Source organism: Arachis hypogaea, chromosome 15, assembly GCF_003086295.3.
Source record: "Arachis hypogaea cultivar Tifrunner chromosome 15, arahy.Tifrunner.gnm2.J5K5, whole genome shotgun sequence".
Taxonomy (NCBI): Eukaryota; Viridiplantae; Streptophyta; class Magnoliopsida; order Fabales; family Fabaceae; genus Arachis; species Arachis hypogaea.
Window position 1 is genome coordinate 157,040,955 of NC_092050.1, and position 17,905 is coordinate 157,058,859.

Below are 17,905 nucleotides of genomic sequence, written 5' to 3' on the forward strand. Positions count from 1 at the left end.
ATGGGATCATCGATATGAAATCCAGTAAATGCTTTCACTCATTTCATGTATAATTAGTCCAAATTTGCAAAACATATCAAATGATCAAATATTTGAATCCAGCCTACCCATATTAAGCACATTCGTAGCTAAATTACAAAAAGAAAAACAACAGCAAAAAAACAAAAACAATAACAAAAACAGATTCATAATTTGGCATTTCATGAGCAATTTGTCACCACAGGCCATTATCCATCACAGCCGAAATTATGCCTTTAAGTGTTTCCTACATGACATTGAAATTAGCATTGCTCATTATTTCTTTCTTTTCTTTTTCAATTTTGGACCTTCAGTAGGGAAAAGTAGGGAAAAGCATATACCGGTATATGTACCTTAGAATGGTCTTTAAGACCAAGCGAGAGCACCAGTGGCTTAGAGGAGCCAGAGAGACTACAAATCAGGAATAGGGTATATATCAATATAATTTAGCTAAGTTGCACAAACACAAGTACGTCTTAAAAGCATCTCTTGTAATGGATCTTTGTATTCTGCATGTCGAATGTTTTTTTGGCTGAAATTACAATACCGAGAAACACTACAGAAGATGTGCAATTTCAACCAAGTTTCTCCTAACAAGGAAGAGTAGTTACCTTATCTTCTCAATCAGTTGACGGGCACATGCAGCCAACATTGGCTGCAGCAAATGAAGTTAGCAAAATATAAGCACAACCATCATTTAGAATATCAAGGTGAACAAATAATTGCGACAGGAAAGCCTACCTCATCCCGTTTGCCAAATATAACAGAAACATTGAACGTTGGATTAATCGACACACCTTCCTTCCTGGCATTGGAAAAACCATGTGATAATGCAAAGCATCACTTTTTTAGAAAGTGCAAGACAATCCTAATTCAAGTTGGCAAAATAGAAAACGGAATTTTCTAAAGTCGTAGTTCTCACAACAATTTTTCCGTGTGTGTAGCTGTTTAATTTGAAAGTTCCAATTTGCATGCACATCTTTAACTTTTAATGAAGTATACTGAAACTTAAAACCAATTTAATGTAATTAAGCCATTCATTATGCGCTGAGAGTATTATCTAGGTCATCCCAACCAAATTGACCTTAAAGACACCATCTTCGGCAAACTCTGTTAGTATAAAAAATCTGAATCTCTAATTACAGACAAACTTCATTGAAAGAATGACCTATCATATCCTACACAGTCATTACTTTCCGCCAAAAGATAAATCACCTTCCTTGTATCTAATTATAGAATACCAATATCTGCAGTAGAATTCCATAACAACACATTATGCACAAACAGCCAAACCTTAACTTCGACGGTGGTGTAGCGAATTTCCATGAACCCCAGAAGGAGACAGTAGCGAAAGAAATAGGGAAAAAGTAATGAGAACTTCACAGTTTACAACCAAACATGTACCATGAATTTATCCCAGGAACACAATGGCATGGCTTAATTACTTACAAATTTACTAAAATATACTTCAATTCTCAAGCAAAATGTAAACAAAACCAATGGTATAGGTACCTGGCATGCAGTATTGTCCCCATGGTTCCTATTTGAGTGGCTATAACCTGATAAGTGGGTCAAAAGGTTAAGACTGCAGCCATTAAAACATATACGCAGAAGAGGCAAATGAGCAAAGTCCATCTACCTGAAAATAATCTTCATAACTCATAACAATAATCTGTGTTTTGTTTCCCTGACAAGCACAAATAAACAGGCTCAGTTATATAGAAAGCAAGTAGAAATAATTGCATCCACCCCCCTCTTTAATACAAAATTATTTTTTGTATCAAACAAATATCAAGCTTTTCCACAGGCATGCATACCTTGATTACAACAGAGAAATGATTGTGGCGTACAGGAAACTGTGGGAAAGCCAAAGTGCTGGTGTTTGAATTCATTGGCAGAAGTAAAGGTTCTGATTTTGTTATGGCACTACTTGATTCATCAACTTGCACAATGGATTGAGTCATTTAGTCACTGCTTTAACACAGTCAACCCTAGCATCACCATTATCACACACAAACACTAAAGTACTAAACCCTAAGCAGACAAACACAGGTAATGGAAAGGGCCTACCTGCACGGTGCAGATGGACGGAGTTGGCAACATGCAGAGGCGCAGAGAGGCGGCGCCAACGGAGGGGGAGGAGCCGATTGGCGCTGAGGCAGAGAGAATGAGAGGGGGACTGGGCCAGAGGGTGGGAGAACTAGAAACAAAAAGGGACAAAAAAAAAAGAATAGTTATTAAAAATTAAAAATTCACGTAGGATTTGTATTCGATGAAGTTATTAGATGGTATATGATTTAATATGTTTGATTAAATTATTATTTAATAATTTAAATTATTTTTTTAAGATATTTTTTAATAATTTTTTAATTATTAAAAAATTTATTTTGTAAAGATCTGAAATAATGAGATATTAATTTTTTAAAGTCGAAATTTATCCATTTCGACTTATTTTTAAGTTTTGATAAAATTGTTAATAATTTTTAATAATTATATGAAATAAATTATTTATTAATATTAATTATTATACATATTAAGTGGTAATATTTTTTAATTTAATGTTAAAATAATAAATATTTATATAAAAAAATTAATAATAAAGTATAAAAATAATAGTTAACGAAAATTTTGGTAAAATTACAATTTAATACTTAAAAAATTATAGAAAGATATTTTAGAAAAAAATAATTTAACTATTAAAAAATTTTTTAAAAAATATTTTTGGTAAAAATATAATTTAATCAGTAAAAAAATAATTTGTTAAATAATATTTTAGTAAACAAAATATAATTAAAAAAATAAACTTTTTATTAAAGGATATTTTTGTAAAAAATAATTTATTTTTTCTTAAAAAAATTAAAGTTAACGTTAGTTAATATAAAAATGTTTAAATGAATTAAAGATAAGATTTTTTAAAAGTTATAAATAAAAGGAATATATATTATACAAATAAAGAGGGAGAGAGTGTGTCAAATGTCATTACTCATTTTAACCTTTTTCAAGGAAGAGAAGTGGAATTTTTTTTAATTTTTATTATTAAAAAATTATTGAAATGAACAATAGAATAATATAGGACAAATTGTAATCTTAAGAGGGTGAATAATTTGTCAAGTCTAAATTCAAAAATATTTTTCTATAGACAATATTTAAAGTGCGATGAGTAGGAGTACATTCAGTATTTTTTATTAGAACTTTTATCCATGAGAAATAATATAGAATTAATATAATTTATTATTTTTGATTAATTAATTATTAATATTCAAAAATATAGGATAAAATATATTATTAAATTATTAAATTAAAAAAATTAGATTAATAATTAAAAATAATGATAAAAAATAATAAATTTTACAAACTCCTAAGTATTTCTCTCTACTCAATTGCTTTGTACACTCTAAAATGTCATATAGAAAGAGAGTTCAGTTTATGGAGACATGGAGATCTACGCAAAATTATAGTGAAAACCACCAAGTATTAAAATGTTACTACCAAATGGCATGTTTGGTTTAAAGTTATGTGTAGACTATAGTACGTCCCTCAACAATATTTGTTGAAGATTGGTGCTTCATCTCAAATGATCAACTTTGTGTGAGAGATAAAACTTTCTACGAATATCCTTGCTTAATATTACAATTTGAATCCCAATCCATGTTAGGAGGAACTTTGAACTGGATGCAATACCACTTAACACCATGTTGAGGAAATTTGACCTCCTTATGTAAATGTTGATAATAATAATAATAATAATAATAATATATTCTATAAAAGAATGTTTTACCAGTCCTCTATAGCCATAGATAAAAAGTAAAACCCACTAATATCACTTGTAATAGCATTTAAATCAAATCAATAGCATCTTTTGTTTTGCCACGATTGAAACTTGAAAGGTTAATCAAGTTCTGTTAATAACTCCTTTTTGTATATAAAATGAAAAGGCTGTCTTCTTTGGCAGTTGTGTACTTTAAATCATGCTATCATGTACCAATTCCTTTTAATTTACAAAATTATAACAAAAGGAATACCAATATTTAGTTAGTTCAAGAGATTCGATACTTATTCTCTTTTAGTAGTGATTAGTGAACCAATGGATTTTCATACTCTAAAAAATAATAATTATAACAATAAGAAAAGAGAATGAAAGAGCAAAAACCAAAAGAGCCACCACACGATTATAAAGTACAGTTTGAAAGCTTGGGATTTATGTATGTGTTGATGATGAGAACGGGCAATAACACATCCACTACTAATGATGTTGTTGCTACACTCTTCAGAGAGAGACAGGGAAACACCTCAAAGCTTATATGTCTCCTTTGCCAAAAGCAATTGGAACTTTAATTTCCCAACATTTTTGGGTAATGAGACATTAAAAACATGGCACATTATTGTCCAATCCTTTTAGTGACCCTATAGTATGAGGAGAACAACTAAGTTACTATGCAATGGTTTATCCCTGCCACGTTGCACAATGATGTTGATTAATAAAAAAGAGGGACAAAATATTATTCATTATGATTCCATGCTATATCATGGCATTATCGCCTCTCATGTTCTCAAACATAATGAAACATTTATATGCCAAAGAACTTGGAGCAGACGTGTGGATAACATTATATTTTGCTTTTCAAAGGAAACAATCATTAACTTGTGGATATAAGATTATCATGACAAGGGTTAAAAACTTGAAATGCTATTGCATCTTGTATGACCCATGTGGATACTACAAAATATAATGTCAATTATGAATCACTACCACTCTTTCTATGGGCATTCCTAACCTTTTCTTCTTCTTCAATCTTCAATGGGATTTGTAATTGAAGCATGAAAGTAACAACGAAACAGAGACACACACACAACACACTAGTGAGATAGCCTCTGTTGTGTACTGCGTGTAATTGCGTTGCTACTTGCTAGTGAGGTAGCTCACATCGGGGTGGAGTAGTGAACAAGAACCACAGGCTTTGATATAAAAAAAGCATGGCTAGTCTGAGCAACTCATACCTTTCTCGGCCTTTTGGCTAAGATCAAGTGTAGTATCTGTTCTTATCAGTTTAATATCTGATATGTGGGCCATTGGCCCACACGATATTAAATTTATTTTTTGAGGGGGAGTGGCCGCACAGTAGCTTGCTACTGGGCCTCTCGAGCGTCGCCCATGCGTTGCACTATTGCAAGGGCCTGGCGCACCCCACCAAGCGCAGTTTAAATAGTTGGTTATCTTGTTCATGCTATGGTCAAGTGAATGGTTTTATGGTAAAAGCTGTTTATTAATTTACCGAAAAAAAAAAAGAAACTTTTATTCGGAAGATCTTAATGTTTCAGGGAATAGAGGTGGCATAGGCCATCTGGCCATGTAGTGTAGATCTGTATTTATACTCAAAAATAAAAAGGGTAAAGCTAGCTAAACAAAAAAAATTTGTCTTATTTAGTATTTATTAATTGTTGTGTATTAATTAATTAATACTTTAATTAATTAATAAATGTTAAACTATAATATTTTAATTAATTAATAAATATTAAACTATACTGTTTTTGGCTGATTTTCGTTACCAAACATTTCCGAAATAAAAAATATATTGATGCAATTCCTTAACTCCAATGCTATTAACGAATTGCCAAGTGTTGGCTACTGATTGCACAAAGGAAAGACCCAAGTGAAGAAGATAAGAGATTCGCAGCCACAGACCAACCCAAATAAGATTTTGGATTTTTTTCGAAAGCTAATTACTGTTAGAGACACACCATAGGAGCTGTAAAATGAACTCCTTAAGTGCACCAATTCCATGCAAATTTTACACTAAGGAACCAAATCTTAGAAGAGGAAGAAGAAGCAGCAGCATTATATTTTCTTCTACATCCTCCACTACAAGCATAACCACCATTAAACCCTCAAAAGATGAGTCTTACACTGTTAGTTTCAAGACACAAAGGGCTTGCAAGCTTGGCATTTCAAGGTACCCTGATTTTGAATATGATGCACAAGGTGGATTTGGAACTGGTTCTGTTGCAAAGGTGGCCACAGATAACATTAATGAGCTTCTTGTTTCATTTGACCTTGAGACACTCTATATTCCACCACTAACTAATTCTACAACCAAGTTTCTGGGGTTGCCACTGCCCCCATTCTTGAAGATTGATATAGTCCCAGAAGCATTCCAAGGAACCATTAACCAAGACTCTGGCAAGGTAATCAATTTAATCTCATAGGAGATTAGTCTTTGAACTCTACAATTTTATATATATGGCAAAGTAATTCTTACATCAATAGTGGGAATTGAACTTAAATTCTTGTTAGATACGATATTTATTAACTGTGCCAATCATCTTTGTAACAAGCTAGGTTGATTTTGAATTCAAGGCCAAGTTCTTGTTTTCTGCTGGGAGTATCTACAAGGCTCCACCACTAATGGTGAAGACAGTGTTGACATCTGAAGAATCGAAGGGTGACATGAAAAGTGGAAGAGGGAAGAGATTGGATGAAGAGGGGAATTGCAGGCTGGTTGGTGTGGCAAAAGTTGATCCAATTGATGATTTTCTCATGAATTCCTTCCTTGCCCTTCCAACTGAGTGCCTTGCTGACCTCAATGCTGTGATCTCAATATCTGCCTCATCTTAAAGAAGCGATCATCATCACACTTTGGACATTGTTGAAATCTATTTTTAGTATTTTCGTAATAAGTTAAAAATATTGAGTAAAGATTTCAGTGAATACAGAAGTTAAAATTGGATTAGTTTATTCACTCTAGAGCTTACTGTTCTGTGTCACATTTCATGTGTATAGCAATAATGCTGTAACTGTATATTTGTTAGTGTATTGTGGTAAATCATCGGTTTTTAACTTTTTATGTTCTTGAGATTTGGATGTGAAATTTGAGAAGGTCACAAGTCATAATATCCATGGCCAATTTAGGTAAGCTACATAAACATTAATGTATATAATTATACTTTATAAGTATTTATTGCTTTAAATCAAAATCATAACACTAAAATGGTTTGAAGAACAAGTATTTAAAATAAATAGTAAATAATCTAAACAAAGACTTGGAAAAAGAATATATTAAAATCCAAGGATAAAAACTGAGAGCTTTGAATTAGGGTAGCAACCAAAGGGGAGAACAAAAAAACTTCACATCTAACAATAGTCTATAAAAACGTCTGTTTTCCAAACTAAAGACGCCAAGATCTTGAGCAACAACATGGTCAATTGATTTCTCTATCATGTTATCGGAGAAGAATATCTGATTTCCTGTCTTTGGATAAGATGCCGGTATTTGAACAGAAGAAGTAAATCCGATCATTAGTATGTAATCACCCAAATTATAAACTCTTGACCATTTTTTTCCATTTTTTTTCAGTTCATAGATGTCGAATTTGTAAGTTTCATCATAGCGTCTTCTATTCAAACGAGTGCGAAAATGTCTTACCAACATTAATAAACTTCCATTGGCACATCCAATCAGATATTTAATCGTTAAAGTGCTTGTGTCAACTCGAGATGGAGGTCTGACTTCATGGATTCCTCCCTCAAGCCGCCCTGATTTTGTGTTTGTATCAAATTCATATAACTGGCCAGCATGGTTTACTGCATATATCTTCTCTCCAAAAAATATAACATCTTCAAACTCGGTATTTCTAGTTGGAAACTCTACCCATCTCATATCATTAGACTTGTAAAAGGCTAATCGACGTTGAAATCCATATATGGCAGCCGCCATAAAATTATGATTGTTGCAGTCAGGAGGTGAATTTATAACAACCTTCAAAAGTTGAATTTTATGAGTGAAATCGCAATCAAAAGTTTCACTTCTGTCTCGAAAATCCAACAGAGTGTATTCGTCTCCATGATTATCAGGCTCGTACTTAATTACATTAGGAAAAGTTGAGATGTGAGGAAGACGAAACTCAACATTTGTAAATGGATTTAACAGTAACACGGTACCTTCAGATAAGGATACCATAATTAACCATCCATGAGAAGAACCACGGATGACATAGTTCTGCATCTGCATATTTGGCAGCATGACATGGTAGATTCCCCGCTCTTTAAGGCCGTGAGTATCAAGAATTTCTTGACCTGCAACAGGTAATTGCATGAGATGATAGATCTCCTCGTCTTCATAAGAATTCTTCTCTGTTTCTTCAGGTATGAGCAGCCACGGAACATTGTTGGCATTGGGAATCTTTGGAAGTTTCAACCTCCATTCTTTGCAAACCAATCCAAGTTGGATATAATCATCGTATGAAAAAAACCGTGTTGATATTTCTAGCAACAAATCTTCATCAATGTGTGCCCATCCATCAGTATCACCCATGTCTGAGGTACAAGCAATGATAAGAAAATAGAAATCAAGGATAAAAGATAAGAAAAAGACCACACAAAAATATAACAGAAACATAAAAAGATAGGTAAAGAATTTTTTTAAACTTCTAAAAAAATTGTTCTTAATAACTTAAGTTACTTACAAGTTTTTCGACATTCAAAGAATCTATTCTTAACAATCTAGATTAGAGGAATAAAAAGTCACAAAAAAAAAAATTAGAGGAATGGAAATTAAAAGGATACTAATATAATTACCTTAGTGTTAGATCTTTCAATCTTTTTCATAAACAAATCACTCACCTCACTTAATCACACAATAAAAATGCGTATAAAGCAACTGACGAATTTTATTCACTAAATGGTCTCAAAATATTTAAATAACCTTTAACAGACTAGCCTAAAAAATAAGATAAGATAATTTAATTTAAATCTTTTAAAGATAAGATAACTTTAATTTAAATAAGATTTGATCATATTAGATTAGATCAAATTTGATTTAAATTTAAAATTATAAATATATAATAATTAATTTAAATCGAATTTAATGTTATTAGATTATATCAGATTTAATTTAATTTAAAATTTCTAAAAATACTACTAAATAAATTATCGTTAGCCCAGGAAATCGGATCACGCAGGAGTTCCTATCACCCCGCATACACAGTACCTCCGACCCGTTCAGGAACCGAATGACCTAACAATAACCTTATAAAAGAAACAATACGGAAGAACTTCCAAGTATGTGATTCCAACTCAAAACAAACAACTGGCTAACCAAGTGATTCACTCCCTCCTCCAACTTGAAATAACTTTGGTCACAAAGGTCCATTATTAATTAATAATTACGCATCGGCAGATTTAGCATTGGACCATGAAAAAGTTTTATTGAAGCTCTCTGTTACGGCAAAGTAAATACATGACAGGAAGATGATTTAGCTTTGCTAATTTGCTATACTCAAATCAATTCATTCTTCTTCGTTTTTGTTACTTATAAGAAAGATCTGTCCTTCATAACATTTTAGTTTTCATATTAAGTAAACTTAGAGCGTATATTTTTTCACATTTAAAATAAAATAGATAAATAAATCTAGACATTATGAACTACTTTTTAGTTTCAAAGTCTAACCAAAATAAAAATTTCAAGAACAATGGCATGAATTGTGGATCTCAACACAATTAAACTAAGGTCAGAAACATTGGACCATAACCCCATCAACCAATAAGAATTTGTATACGAGTGCATTTTCAAGCAAAGTATAGGTCTGACTATGGTAATTTAGCTGTGAGACTTATGCGTAGTCAGTTGAACTGAGTATGAATTCAAGAAGGTTAAACCAAGCTGTCTTCAGAGATGCATGTAACTTGCCTGAATACTTTCAAAAGTTGTCAGTCTTGACCAGATTTTCTCCTTATCAATAACTTGCTGCAGTTGCCTCTGAGCAAGATTCACCCAGAAAACAATCTCTTTTGAACCTCATTCATCTTTTTCTCTACAGACTGTAGCTCTCGGCCCAAAATGAACGAGATATTCTCTGTGCAGACCAATGAAAGCTAATAGCTCAACATATAAAAATGCATTATTGACAGTGAACACACAAAAATAGCACTAGCAGAAAAGCGTCCATCCCCTTCAAACTTATTAACAAAGGATGCCACAATAGCTGGAACCTGCTCAGACCAGAACCATTCATATGCTTCCGGCATTTGGGTTGATAATTTTTCTCTAATTCAACCCTCCAGGGGAGCAGATAGCCTCAGCAAACTAGGTCAATGCCACGGTTGAACAAATTAGTCCCAAAACAGCTATAGGGTAGTACAAAATAGTGAAATTAAGCAAGTCACAGGAATCAGGGAAGAAATAACAATTAACATGGCAATAACAGTATACAAAACTATTGCATCATTAGGTTCAAGTAGCCAACCCCAGGAAATGAGAAAAAAGTTCGATTCTTGTTCTTGTTGATATTTGAAAGTCATCAGTATGATATAAAACTTCGACATTGAAGGCACAAATCAAGTCAGTATTTACTAACGTTAACACACAAATCCATAAATGTAAGACAATAGCGAAATATATTACTGCAGTTTTTCACGCAATTTCAGGAATAGAATTTCTATTACCCTCTAGTAAATAAGCCTAACTTATTTATTGTTTGCTACGTCTAAAGCAAAAGAAAAAAAAAATAATGAACCAAAAGGCAAAGCAACATGCTACCTCCTGTCTTTGCTTTGAAGCACTGAAATTCATAGCAGAAAGGATGCAAGGCCTTATGCTGCAGTAGTTGTAGGAGGCTTAGTGTGTCTTCCATAGAGGAAGCAGAGAGTTCATCAGCCTCTAATCGGTTCCCTTCGGTGTTTAGCGTTGCACAAGCCATAGTGCAAGAGAGACTTGACCAGTTGATTAGGGAAAGGAGGATGGAAGAGAGACGGAGGAGGCAGTAGCAAAGCAAAGTCAGAGAAAAGAGAGAACAAAGTGAGTACTTCTTTTCTTAATTTTCCCTTTCTAAAATTTTAAGCTATGTATGTTTATCTACCTGGAATGGGAGGTAGTGGACTACTTTTGACTTGGTGATTAAATTTTATACAGATTGATTATTGATGTAATGTTAATATTATATCTAATATTTTTTTGGTGGAGAGTGGAGACTTTATAGCCTTTGTAAATTATACTAGAAGCAAGGCTTTATGTCTTTCCTCTGTGTTTATTTTCCATTACCTTTGTTAAGAAGATAAATAATTTGATGCAAAAATGATCATTTAACATTTTCTATACAATTTTGTTGCAGCCGAGTCTTCATTCATAGAGGCCCTGGAGGGGGAAATGGCCAAGTAATTAGAAATTTTTTTTATCATGAATCTTTTAGGATCATTCTATTTGACCAGGTTAGATTTTGAGCTATTTTAAATTAAAAAAAACTCTATCCTTTTGAATAATGAAATTTATTCTTTGTCAGCCGGATGCAAGAAAAAGCACGTCCCATGTTTGCTTAAAGCAAAACACTACATGGTATCTAATTGACAACATTGAAAAACTACAAGAACACTTGAAGATTCCAAAATGGCAAGTCTTTTTTCACCCTCAGGTTATTTATTATCATAAATTTTATTATCATTATGTAATGGGCTATGCTATTCTCCTCTGTGTATTATGCAGGTATTTGGAGTATCATGAGAAGTTTCCTCTTAAGAAAGAAAGAGATTGATTGGTTTTAAAGATATTTTGGAAAGAGCATTTAACCAAATGTCAGACTAAAACCATTGGCCAAGGGGTGTCCTCTTCATCATGGTTTTACACTATAAAAAGGACCTCAAGCCACCTCTGTAAATCATCCTTCACTCTCACTTTTCACTTTCACCTTGATCATCTTCTTCTTCACGACCCTTTTCATCATTTACTTTCACCTTCATCCTCTTCTGAGAGCTTCTTTTCTAAACACCTTCACCTTCACCTTCACGAGTAAAAACTGGTATTCAGGTGTTCCACCAGAGCACTTGACAACCATTAACCAACCCTATCCACTTTAAACAAAAAGCTCGTTCATCCTCTTGTGACATTAGTAAAGGTCTCAACACTTGTTCTCCACCTCTATTCCTCATTATTAGTTCCTGTATTGCTTATTTGCCATTAATAGAAGTGTCTTCCTCACAAGTTTACTTACCCCTAATCTCTCATCTTAACCATTATTTTTCACTTAATCTATTTCTCACGAAACCCACCCGAATCATCTGGCGACTCCACTGGGGAAGAACACTTCGACGTGATGGCTGAATCTAGCAATACTCATCTTGGGCAGAATCGACCACCTAAGCGACGCTCAATAACTCCTTGGGATCTCAACCTCAGCTTGGGATCACCTTAAGATGAGGACGAGCACAACCAAGAAGAGGAACACATGGAGCAGCAGAATCTGGGTGCAGGAGGAGAAGAAGCTCATGCCCATGCAAATTTCTTCACACCCCATGCTGGAGGTACCACTGGCATGCACACTCATGTAACCATTCCTGCTCATGTGTACAACTATATGATAGACAACCAAACAAAGATGTAAGCTTTGATCACAGAAATGATGGCTAGAGATCAAACGAGGTATAGAACCCCCTCACCGCCTCCATTCGCGAACCAGGAGAATATGGAGAAAGACAAGAACACCCCAGTCACTCGTAGGGAGTTGGCACGTATTCTAAAGGGAAAAGGAGAAGCAAGTGAACCCACTTGGGAGATAAGTCCACCATTCAGGCATCATATTTTGGCAAAACCGTATCCTAAGGGGTACCAACCACCTACCTTTCGTAAATTTGATGGTACTGGAAGTGCCAAAGAGCACATCCTCTCATTCTTGGACGATCTCGGGGTGTTCAGGAACCACCAGGAGCTCAAGATCAAGGAGTTCTCAAAATCACTGACAGGAAGGGCATTCACGTGGTATTGCAAGTTGAAAGCCAGTAGCATCAACACCTGGGAGCAATTAGTAACGGAGTTCTGCAACAAGTTCCTGGAAGAGGAACCCTCCATGCACATCATGGACCTGGGGAGAGTGAAACAGAGACAAGGAGAAGGATTGGTAGCGTTCGTCAAGAGGTACAGAGATCAAGCTTTACTTTGTATAGACACTCTCCCAGAGCCACAATTGGTGTACGAGTGTATTAGAAATGTGGAAGATGGATCCCAAATTTATCTTTCTATGAGCAACATAAACACTTTCTCTGAGCTCTTAAAGAGAGCATCTGACATAACAGAGGCAATGAAGCGCAATGGAAGGAGATATAAAGAAGTTTCTCCTCTAGAAGTGTGTGCCGCTGATGGCAGGGGCAGAAGGAGTTCCTATTCTAAGGGTGTTAAGAAAAACAGTCCTCCACCCCACTACCTCTCTCCAGAGCTCAGGCCATGGTTGTTGTAAATGGATGGTTTGAGGATGGAACATTAAACCCTAGAACAGATAGAGAGCCACCAACATCTGAAGACTTGAGAGATCCAAGATATTGCATGGTGCACCGCAATAAGGGCCATGGGTTGACCGATTGTTATGTGGTGAGGACGATGTTTCATAGGCAAGTGAAGGAAGGGAAGATACTCCTAAATGGGGAACAAAACCAAGAAGGTGTAAAAAGCACTCCTTTTCCTCAACATGATGTTGAAATGATAGGCGTTGAAGGAGAAGTAATGCTAACAGAGATCGTAGATGAAGCAGAAGAGATGGTTACCATGGAGGAGTCCTTGGATGAAGACACGTTGACAAGAGGTCTTTTGAAGTCTCGAGGTTGTAGAATCATGTTTAACTAACTTGGCTTGGAACCCCACATTCAGAAAGAGGTGGCCAGAGCTCTAATAGGAGTCATTCAGAAGCATGAAAAAAGTTTTGGGGGCATCAACGCTCCGCTCACAAGATTAGCAAAGGCCCATGCAAACGCCCTGGTGTTTCGGGACCCTGACTCATTTAATGGGGAGTTTTACCATAATAAACCATTGTACGTGAAAGCAGTGGTAGAAGGCATGAAGGTCAGAAGGGCCTTGGTGGATGCTGGATCAGGGGTAAACATCATACCCACTCATATATTTCTAGAAATGGGAGGTTCTGCTGATCAGATAAAGCCTACTCAAGTAGGGCTCAATGCTTTTAATGGAGTGGATGTAAAATCTAGAGGGTGTGTTAATGCTGTCTTGGAGGTTGGCCCCATAAAGACCAATAATAAGTTTCACGTAGTGGATGGAAGCTCTAGCTACCACATCCTACTGGGACGTCCATGGATTCATTTACATCGGTGCGTTCCTTCAAGTTGGCATCAATGCATAAAGTCTAGCTAGAGAGGGAAAGATATTAGCATCTCAGCTACTGTAACACCCTTTGATGCGGGAGAAGCACATTTAGTGGATGCGAGTTTCTATGAAGAGCTTGCGTTACCAGGGGTCAACAAAATAAGGCCTGTGCAGGAATGCGCCATCGGAACACCCAGACAAAAAGCAGTACGGAAGAACACCCTGATGGAGGAAGCACCAAAAGAAAACACCAAAAAATGAGCAACAGCAATCAAAGACCTAGGGCTTCATAAGGAAATTCTCCCAGGTGGAGGATATCGGTGGTGTATCCTATAGGAACTCGGGGGTCCAGCGGAGAAAAATTACCAGAACTCCCCTGGCCCCGACATCCTAAGTGTACAAGAAAAAGAACATCTGCAAAGCAGCATAGAAAATGCCCCTTTCCAACTCCATGATGAAGCAAAGCAGAAGGAGGAAGAGTTGGAAGAGATTAATTTAGGGACTGAAGAACACCCGAGGTCTTTGTTCATGTGCAAAACTCTAGGGGAGAAGGAGAAAAGGGATTTGATAGCGCCATTAACAGAGTTCAGAGATGTGTTCGCTTGGAACTATGATGAAATGCCGGGGTTAGATCCAAACCTGGTAACCCACAATTTAGCCGTGAGGAAAGGAGCAACTCCTGTCAAGCAAGCTCCTAGAAAATTCTCCAATGAAATAGAAGCTCAAGTAAAGAAAGAAATCAAAAAGTTACTCGCAGCCAAGTTTGTCAAACCAATACAACACCCCTCTTGGTTAGCCAACATAGTGCTAGTAAAGAAGAAAAATGGATAGATCCGGTGTTGTGTGGATTTTAGAGATCTAAACAAAGCTTGCCCTAAGGATGATTTTCCTCTGCCATATGTCGACAGAATGGTAGATGCTACAGCCGGATTTGAAAGGTTCTCCTTCATGGATGGATTTAGCGGGTACAACCAAATTAGAATGGCTCTGGGAGATGAAGAAAAGACAGCATTTCGAACACCCGTAGGTAATTTTTACTATACTGTCATGCCTTTTGGCCTAAAGAATGCTGGAGCAACCTACCAAAGAGCCATGACTGCTATATTCCATGACATAATGCATGACTTTGTGGAAGACTATGTAGATGATTTGGTTGTCAAGTCAGCATCCGGGAAGCAACACACAGAACACCTCAGAGCTGTGTTCACTAGATGCAGAAAGTATAGACTTAAGATGAACCCCATGAAATGTGCCTTTGGGGTATCATCTGGAAAGTTCTTTAGATTCAGAGTCCACAAAGGAGGCATTTCAGCTGACGAGGATAAGATTAAAGCTGTCCAAGACATGGAACCTCCGAAAGACATCAAGGGACTTCAGAAGTTCATAGGCAAGCTGGGGTACATTCGAAGGTTCATACCAGCATTAGGAGAGCTCTTAGGACCCTTAAGACCTTTGTTGAAAGAGAAGAACACCTTTACGTGGGAACAACACCACCAAGCTGTGATGGACAAGATCAAGAACGTTCTCACATCCACTCACACCATGACTTCCCCTCAACCTGGTGCACCATTGAAGGTATACTTAGCGGTAGGAGAAGAAGCAGTTAGTGGGTTAATTGCACAAGAAGGTGAAGGCAAAGAGAAACCCATTGCTTATGTTAGCAGAGCCATGAAAGGGCCAGAACAAAGGTACTCTTCACCAGAGAAACATTGTCTCGCTCTGGTGTACATCTCACAAAGATACCGACACTACTTTCAAGCACACCAAGTAGAAGTCGTATCAAAAAATGAAGGTCTCAGATTTTTAATTGAAAAGCCAATGTTGACTAGAAGAATGAGTCGTTGGGCACTCCTAATAAGCGAATATGATGTGAAATTGGTGACACCTACCACCATTAAGAGCCAAGCTTTGGCTGACCTCTTGTCGATCTATCCTAAAAAAGCAACGATTGAAGAGTTGCTAGATCAGATTCCCGGAACAATGGAGACTGTTTATGCTTGCAATGAAGAGGAAACATGGACCCTCATGTTTGATGGAACACCCTCGAATCCTCAAGGAGGGGCAGGAGTCATTGGTGCGGTATTTACAACCACACTTACTAACCGGCAAGTTCACCAGGTCGTTGATAAACCCCGATTTCGTGATTTATCTTGTGCTTATTTTGGGGGATTTTACCACCTTTTTCCACATTTATTCAATGAAATAGCATGGTTTTGTAATTCTCCCTTGATTTGTGCTTAAATGTGAAAACATGCTTTTTAGGCCTTAAAATAGCTAAATTTAATTCACTTAAATTCCATTCGATGCCTTCATATATTTGTTGAGTGATTTCAGGTTCATAAGGCAAGTATCGTATGGAAGGAGTGAGGAGAAAAGCATGCAAAGCGGGAGAACACATGAAGAAATGAAGGAACCGGAAAGCTGTCAAGTCTGACCTCTTCGCACTCAATCGACCATAACTTGAGCTACAGAGGTCCAAATGAGGCAGTTCTAGTTGCGTTGGAAAGCTAACATCCGGGGTTTCGAAATGATATAAAATTTGCTATATGTTGCTTCGCGTTAAGGGGCGCGCACGCGCCATGTACGTGTACACGCCGATTGAGCACGTGGCCCACTAATGTGAAATCGCCCCCAGCGATTTCTGAAGCACTTTGGGCCCAACCCAACTCATTTCTAATGCTATTTTATGCAGAATTTAAGCTTGGGCAAAGGGAAAGCAATTAGTTTAGCCATTATGAGCCTTTAGTTAGATTTCTAGAGAGAGAAGCTCCCTCTTCTCTCTAGAATTAGGTTAGGTTAATTTTCATCTTAGATCTAGGTTTAATTCATGCTTGATTTACTTTTCCTTTACAATTTCTTGTTCCTCTACTCTTTCTCTCTCTAATCTTGTATTTCATTCTTGTAATTGCTTACTTTGTTGTTGATGCACTTTTGTTCTTCCATTTTTCTTTAATGCAATTTATGATTCATGTTCCTTTATTGTTGATTTGATTTGTTGTTGTTTAATTCCTTGCAATTGAGTAGTGTAAATTTACTTTCCTTGCTATTTTACTATGTTTTCCTTTTATACCTTCTAAGTATTTGATAAAATGCTTAGTTGGATTTTAGAGAAGAATTTTGTGCTCTTGGCTTGGGAAGGTAACTTAGGAACTCTTGAGTTACTAATGTCCAAGTGATTGACGATTGGGAGCCATTAACGCTAGATCTCACCAATTGATTAGGTGTAGAACTAGGACTTATGGACTTGGATTGACATAGCTCACTTGACTTTCCTCTACTATTAGTTAGGGGTTAACTTAGTGGGGTTGGTCCTTGCCAATTCTCATGTTATGGTTAGTGATAAGGATAGAGATCCTTGACCACCTAACATTGCCAAGACTTTTTAGTTGTTAGTTTATTTTCATTGCTATTTACATTCCATGTCTCCTATCCCAAAACCCCCAAAATATCTCATAACCAATAACAAGACACTTTGTTGCAATTCCTAGGGAGAATGACCCGAGGTTCCAATACTTCGGTTTATAAATTTAGGGGTTTGTTTTAGTGACAAACAAATTTTTGTATGAAAGGATTATTGTTTGGTTTAGAAACTATATTGCAACGAGCCTTCATTTGTGATTTCTAAACCATCAAAAGTTCGTTCATCAAAATGGCGCCGTTGCCGGGGAGTTGCAATGGTGTTATGTTATTGGTTATTGTATATATGTGAATATTGTGAATAGCTTGATTTTTGGATTGCTTGTTAGTTTTTGCTAGTTTTAGGACTTTGTTTTATTATTTCTTGTTAGCTTTTGTTTCTTATTTTTGCTTTTCAC

At 36.0% G+C, this 17,905-nt stretch overlaps 3 protein-coding genes and 1 non-coding gene across 7 annotated transcripts; 2 read left to right on the top strand and 2 right to left on the bottom strand.

Moving 5' to 3' along the window:
• Window positions 1-15: 15 nt before the first annotated feature.
• Window positions 16-2,292, bottom strand: LOC112751709 (uncharacterized). 4 transcript variants are annotated; one of them, XM_025800932.3, is made up of 8 exons: window positions 2,089-2,292; window positions 1,836-1,989; window positions 1,658-1,705; window positions 1,531-1,577; window positions 760-823; window positions 630-673; window positions 372-429; window positions 16-265 (listed from the first exon to the last, which is right to left on the bottom strand). In XM_025800932.3, the coding sequence occupies exons 2-8, from the start codon at window positions 1,980-1,982 to the stop codon at window positions 215-217; spliced, it is 459 nt and encodes a 152-aa protein (XP_025656717.1). In that variant the 5' UTR covers window positions 1,983-1,989; window positions 2,089-2,292; the 3' UTR covers window positions 16-214. The 4 variants fall into 4 exon arrangements, with proteins under 4 accessions (XP_025656717.1, XP_025656715.1, XP_072073446.1 ...); XM_025800930.3 differs by having other exon boundaries at window positions 360-429; XM_072217345.1 differs by having other exon boundaries at window positions 1,836-2,009; window positions 2,089-2,288.
• Window positions 2,293-4,579: 2,287 nt separating this feature from the next.
• Window positions 4,580-6,853, top strand: LOC112751710 (uncharacterized). Its single transcript, XM_025800935.3, has 2 exons — window positions 4,580-6,201; window positions 6,356-6,853. The coding sequence occupies exons 1-2, from the start codon at window positions 5,773-5,775 to the stop codon at window positions 6,629-6,631; spliced, it is 705 nt and encodes a 234-aa protein (XP_025656720.1). The 5' UTR covers window positions 4,580-5,772; the 3' UTR covers window positions 6,632-6,853.
• Window positions 5,013-5,207, top strand: LOC112752283 (U2 spliceosomal RNA). The gene has a single exon (XR_003176728.1). It is a non-coding gene; the product is annotated as a U2 spliceosomal RNA (small nuclear RNA).
• Window positions 6,854-7,086: 233 nt separating the features above from the next.
• Window positions 7,087-10,900, bottom strand: LOC112751711 (F-box protein SKIP23-like). Its single transcript, XM_072217346.1, has 2 exons — window positions 10,551-10,900; window positions 7,087-10,097 (listed from the first exon to the last, which is right to left on the bottom strand). Exon 2 carries the CDS (start codon window positions 8,409-8,411, stop codon window positions 7,107-7,109), a length of 1,305 nt encoding a protein of 434 aa, XP_072073447.1. The 5' UTR covers window positions 8,412-10,097; window positions 10,551-10,900; the 3' UTR covers window positions 7,087-7,106.
• Between the last annotated feature and the right edge of the window lie 7,005 nt (window positions 10,901-17,905).

Excerpts from the sequence above, each read along its gene's own strand:
- LOC112751709 (XM_025800930.3), bottom strand. The coding sequence starts at position 1,982 with ATGACTCAATCCATTGTGCAAGTTGATGAATCAAGTAGTGCCATAACA. Across the intron at positions 1,578-1,657 it reads GTTATGAAGATTATTTTCAG|GTTATAGCCACTCAAATAGG; the intron begins GTAGATGGACTT and ends CCCACTTATCAG. Across the intron at positions 266-359 it reads ATTCTAAGGTACATATACCG|GAAACACTTAAAGGCATAAT; the intron begins GTATATGCTTTT and ends AATGTCATGTAG.
- LOC112751710 (XM_025800935.3), top strand. The coding sequence starts at position 5,773 with ATGAACTCCTTAAGTGCACCAATTCCATGCAAATTTTACACTAAGGAA. Across the intron at positions 6,202-6,355 it reads TTAACCAAGACTCTGGCAAG|GTTGATTTTGAATTCAAGGC; the intron begins GTAATCAATTTA and ends GTAACAAGCTAG.
- LOC112751711 (XM_072217346.1), bottom strand. The coding sequence starts at position 8,411 with ATGTTTCTGTTATATTTTTGTGTGGTCTTTTTCTTATCTTTTATCCTT.